Genomic DNA, 6,000 nt, shown 5'->3' on the forward strand with positions numbered 1-6,000 from the left:
AACAGGGGGCTACCAAGATAACGCAGTGAGTTCAACCGCTGGGTTCCTCAAGGTTGAAGGGAAGACCTGATTCACTATGTATGCTCATACACATAACACACAAAATAAATAGTGAATAAAAACACATTACCCAGGCTTGGTGGTGCACTCCTTTAATCCCAGCACTCAGGAGGCACAGGCAGGTGAATCTATGTGAGTTTGAGGCTAACCTGGCCTACAAGAGTGAGTTCCAAGACAGCCAGGGCTACACAGAGAAACCCTCAGAGAGCAAAAACACAGTAAGTAAATTTACAAAGGACTTTAGATCTCCTTAAAATGAAATTGCTCAGGGATGGGGTTGAGCTCAGCATGTGTGACATCTTGGGTGAGAGTCTCAGCAACACAACAGGTGACAAAACCTACTCATCATTCACAGACCCAAGATTCAAAGGTTCAAACACATACAGCAAGGTCTCCTTCTATTTCAGCATTGTCCCCTACACGGACGTTTGCCAGTCACAGACTCTGGTTTCAGTCTATATTCGCCAGCAAATGTAAATCACTCCATTTCAACACACAGTTCCGTGTAACCAAGTTTAATATGCGGAGCCTGTTCCAACAATACATACCTGGCTTCTATGTATTGGCAGATATGTCTAGTGATTTACAGTCAATCTCTTCAGCATCACAATGCTTCATGAAGAACCCCGTAAAGGCTTCAGGCTCCCAATGTGTTGAAAAGATAAAAGTCCCAGAACCAAATTTTATCACAGAGTTTAATAAACTATGCCACTATCCCCTTCTTTGGCTAGGTGTAATCTATTTTTCTACAGTCAACAGAGTTCTCAGGCAACTGGGTGGCATATGCATCCAGCACTCAAAGCAGAGACAGGCAGGCCCTCTGAGTGAAAGGCCAAGCTGGTCTATATAAAGTTCCAGGTTCAGGCCAGCCTGGTCTACAAAGTGAGTCCAGGACAGAGAAGGCTACACAGAGAAACCCTGTCTCAAAAAACCAAAAATAATAAGAGTGTTATTATTATAATATAATAAAAACAAGAGTTTTCAGGGGCTAGAAAGGTGGCTTAGTGGTTAAGAACACTGGCTGGTCTTGTAAAGGACCAAAGTTCAATTCCCAGAATCCACATGGTGGCTTACAACCATCTGGTCTTAGGGGATTAGATGCCCTCTTCCAGCATGTGTAGGCACCAGGCACATACACCGTACACGAACATACATGCAGACCCATACACATGAATTCTTTACAAAGCTTTCAGACTTTCTCACCATTAGGAAACTGGGAGTGACCCCACTCCTCTCAGGAAACAGATAATGTTGGAGGACACTAAGTTGTCACAGGGAGCAACAACACTCTGAAATCTACCAGACAGGAGCAGGGAGTTAACCTGACCAGAGCAGGATTCACAACAGGAATGATTTTTTTTTTCTCCAAATGTAAACAGTAAAGGGTGAGACCCTGTAGTAGAGAGAGAATAAATACTTCAAGCTTAGCTCTGATCTACAAATACCCAGCACTTCATAAAATAAATAAAATCTGGGGCTGAAGAGATGGCTCAGGTTAAGAGTACATACTGCTCTTGCGAAGGACCCGGGCAAGCTCAGTTCCCAGAACCCATACCATAGTTCACAACCGGCTGTAAGCCCAGTGCCCAGACATCCAATGCCCTTTCTGGCCTAACCTGGCATCAGGCACACAAGTGGTGCACACACACATGCAGGCAAAAACTTCCATACACGTAAAAAAAAAAAAATAAAACTGTAAAAGGGTGAGATGTGGAGAGATGGCGTGGCTGCTCTTTCAGAGAACTCGGGTTAGGTTCCCAGCACCCACAAATTCCAGTTCCAGGGAATCCAATTCCCTCTTCTGGCCTCACCCACATGGTGCGCAGACAAGCAGGCAGACTAAACCACCTATATACATAAATCTTAAAAAACATTATACCCTATTTTATACATATACACACAAAAATACATGAAAATAAAATCACCACACCAGCCACTGGAATAAAAACTCAACTTTCCTAGCACTCACATGGCAGTTTAGAACTACTTTTCACTCTAATTCCAGGGAATCTGATGCCCTCTTCTGGCCTCCTTAGGTACCAGGCACACACAGACAGACATGCAGACAAAGCACATACACATAAAACAAATCCATAAATGCTGAAGAGACCAGTCTGGTGGCGAATCCTATTAACACTGGGAAGACAGAAGCGGGTGGATCTCTGTGAGCTCATGTTAAGTTCCAAGCCAGCCAGGGCTACATAGTAAGACACTATCTCAAACGTGAGAAAAAAGTGAAATTTCAACAGCTCCCAAGAAAGTAATATGCAAAGACTAACTCGGCAAAAACACTGTGGGAGAGAAAACAAATGGTCTGATTTAACTCTGGGACGGCTGTTGAGGCAGTCCTCAGGCATGTGCCATCACTGTTTGGGCAGTACAGGGCTCTCGAAGCAGTGCGTTGAAGGCCCATCACTTCATGAAGCCCACTTGCCTATACAAGACCCTCTGCTTTTTTTGTGATTGATGATTTTGGGTTTTTTGCTTTGGAGACAGGGTTTCTCTATGTAGACCAGGCTGGCCTTGATCTCAAGAGATCCACCTGCCCGTGCTGGGATAAAAGGTGTGTGCGACCACACCTGGCTTCTCTGTTCCTAGGGTACCATCGCCTTCCATTAGCTAGAACCCAGGGAAATGTTTCTCGGTCTTTTTACTAATTGGAACTCGTTGTTAACTGTGTTGATTTCTAAGGAACAGAACTGAAGCGGTAAATGAGGTGACTCCTTTTCTAACCACATCGTCTCAGAGACAGGCGTCCCAGGCAAATAAGTGCACCCCAGGGAGGCTAGGCAGCAGGCTTGCAGCCAGAGGCCACTCTTTGATCACCTCCCGGAGAGGCAGCCTTATCAGGCCACAGAGGACAATGCAGCCAGTCCTGATGAGACCTGAGAGGCTAGAGTCAGAGGGGAAGGGAGGAGGACCTCCCCTCTCAGTGGACTGGGGGAGGAGCAAGGGAGAAGAGGGAGGGAGAGTGGGATTGGAAGGGGCTGAAGGAGGGGGCCACAGCTAGGATACAAAGTGAATAAACTGTAATTAAAAAAAATAATAATTTTTTTTTAGAAAGCTGGTTATTCTCTGAAGATGCCATTTCTCCAGAAGGAGGAGTGCTGGCAGGCACCGCACGCTTGCTGACAGGCATCTGAAGGGCTTGTCTCTGTACACCTCAAGCTCCTGAAGGGCCAACCTATGAAGGGGACAGGATTGATTGTTCTGCTGTGAAACACAGGATCAGACTTAAAAACTACCCATCTTCTACCCGGAGGAACACACTCAAATTCACCTAAGAATAATGTGTAACCACTACTTGCATTCAATTGTGCCTGATATCGGGACATAAAGGAAATGGGTTAGATCGTGTCTTGTGGTGACGCGCATGTGTAATTCCAGCACTTGAACTTGGGAGGCTGAGGTGGGAGGCTCTCTCTAACCACAGCGCTTTATAATAATGCAGCACTGCATGGTGATAATTAGCAGGCAGAACGTCAGTGAGCAGACGCCAGCTGCAAGCTCAGAGGAATATGAAAACCAACAAAAACCCATTGAGTCCATAGATGGCATCCAGAACACTGCCAAAAGCTTGCTGCAATGGTGGGAAGAATGGGGACAGGGGCAAATCAAAGAACAGGTGCAAGAAACAAGCTCAGCTGAGCCTGCTGGTGAGTGCCCTGAGTCCCAGGGGCAGTGGCAGTGCAAGGTTAAAAGGCAATCTGGCCAATCTACTGAGCTCCAGGTCAGCCACGGCTAAATAATGAGACCTTGTCTCAAAACACCAAAACAAAACAACTCCCAGGAACAAAGAGCTAAATAAAAGGTGGGAGATCCATACAATATTTAGCAATCAAAAGGAATGATATACTGGTAACACATATCTTGGAAACTTGGAACCTTCATTTACATGCTACATCCCAGAATAAGCATATCTAGAGAAAGAAAATAAACTAGTGGCAAGGGCTGGGAAGGCTGTGCCGCTTTCAAGCAACTAATAATAGACACAGGATTTCTTTTGTGTGTGTATGTGTGTCACTCTTTAACTCAAGATGGGGAACAGCTGTCTAACACAACGGAATACGACCGGTGTGGTGACACCAGGCTATCCAAGCAGCACTGGGCGAGGTGAAAAAGGAGGACAGGACTATCTTTTGTCTGTAACATCCATTTGCATATGACTGGGTAAGAATTAGAACTCACAATTCCATTGTAATTGAAAGAAAAAGCAATGGGGAGGGAGGTTAATCTACCTAGGCCACAAATGAGTTCTGCAACCTCTTAGATACTAGAAGAGCCAGGAAACAGTGAACTCTGAGCACAGCTTTCCAATTAGCCGAACCGCACACAGCAAATGGCAGGGGAGCTGCAACTGGTCCTGACCCCTTAGTCACACTGTCCTTCAACAATGGTCTACTGCATGTTCTCAAGCCGGACGAGGGGGGGTGGAGGAGTGCCGAAAGAGGGACAGAGAGTAAGTTATGTTGGCAAATGAGAATACCGTAAAGGGAGTCTCCCAAAGCGCCCGCCACTCCTCCCTCACTCCTAAACTGCGGACTGCAATAGGAGATTTGGAGCTAAGCATGGCAGCGCATCACTTTAACCCTATCAACTCTTAAGCCTGAAACACGAGGATCAGGAGTTCGAGGACAGCCGGGACGAGATATTTTTGTCTTGAGCTCTACCCGGCCGAGACAAGCCCAGCCCGCTGTGGGGAGACGAACCAGAACGACACGAGCGCTGGGGCTCAGCGCCGCTAACCCAGCGGATGCGCCCAGGTTTCCGGGCGCTGCGAGCTGCCCGGCGCTCCCCGGCCCCTCCGCTGCCCGGCGGCCCTCACCTGCCGGCCCCATGTACTTGATCACGCCCTGGGTCTTGAACACCTCCCGGGCCGCCAGCAGCGCGTCCTCGCCGTGCGCAGTGTAGAAGTCGCCGCGGTCGAAGAGGCGCACCGTGGTGCTCGGCTTCTCCGGCATGCTCTCAAAGAAGCGCACGAAGCCCACCTCGGCCGCGCCCTCCAACTGCAGCGTGTCCTTGGGCTGCACCGCCATCTCCGAACCTATGCACACAACCCACGGGGAGAACTGCGCGACCCTGCACCGCCGGGTCCTTTCCCGCCTCCCCTCCGCTCGCCCCTGAACCGCATCCGGCCTCAGGGGCTCGCCCAATCAGCACGCAGCGCTGAGCCCTGGTGGGCGGGAGCCTGCAGGGACAGCCAATCATAAGCGAACGAGACGCCAGCTTCCCGCGTACTCCCGGACTCTGGCTCGTGCGCATGCCTCCGACTTGCAGGCACGCAGAACCAACAGAAGCGCGTCCTCCTCCAGTGGCAACGCTTTCAGGTCTGCAACGTCTGGTGCCCGGGTGGATGGGTAGCTAGGGTAGGCGGGGTCAGCTAAGAAATTGTCTATCAAGTGACCAGAAACGTAGGCGTGAAATCACAACTTGTAAACAAAGAACTAACCTCAACGCAGTTTTGATTGTGTGACCTACACTCGCCTTGCAAGCTTTTTATTTAAGATTTCGTGTTTATTCTCTATAGCGCCGCACTCACTCAGTTTCGCATTTCTTCCATCCGTTGTCTAATTCATTCAAAAGACACTTTGGAAGCCAGGTGTGGAGGCACTGGCCCTTGATCTGGCCCTTGATCCCAGCACTCAGGAGACAGAAGCAGGCAGGTCTGTAAATTCCAGTCCAGCTCAGTCTACCCAGCGAGTTCCAGGATAGCCAGGGCTACATAGAGACACAGCGTCTCAAAAACAAACAGAAAAGACACTCTGGGGGCTGGAGAGATGGCTCAGCAGTTTCTTAGCTTCCTAGTGTTTTTACAGTTGCTTCTGAGTTCAGCCCCCTGGACTGGTGGGGCTCACCGTAACCTGTACCCCCAGTTTCTCGGTGTGGGTAGGGGAGGTCAGCTGTAGACACTTGCACGCACACAAACACACACCAAATGAG

At 48.8% G+C, this 6,000-nt stretch overlaps 1 protein-coding gene across 1 annotated transcript in view; it reads right to left on the reverse strand.

Annotated features, from left to right (window-relative positions):
* The window catches only part of Msh2 (mutS homolog 2), a 53,057-nt gene extending 47,863 nt beyond the window's left edge, over nt 1-5,194 (reverse strand). The window contains exon 1 of the mRNA XM_021644497.2: nt 4,886-5,194. Within this exon, the coding sequence (XP_021500172.1) occupies nt 4,886-5,096 (211 nt within the window). The 5' untranslated portion in view covers nt 5,097-5,194. The remainder of the gene's footprint in view (nt 1-4,885) is intronic.
* Between the last annotated feature and the right edge of the window lie 806 nt (nt 5,195-6,000).

The sequence above is a fragment of the Meriones unguiculatus genome, chromosome 1 (assembly GCF_030254825.1).
Source record: "Meriones unguiculatus strain TT.TT164.6M chromosome 1, Bangor_MerUng_6.1, whole genome shotgun sequence".
Taxonomy (NCBI): domain Eukaryota; kingdom Metazoa; phylum Chordata; class Mammalia; order Rodentia; family Muridae; genus Meriones; species Meriones unguiculatus.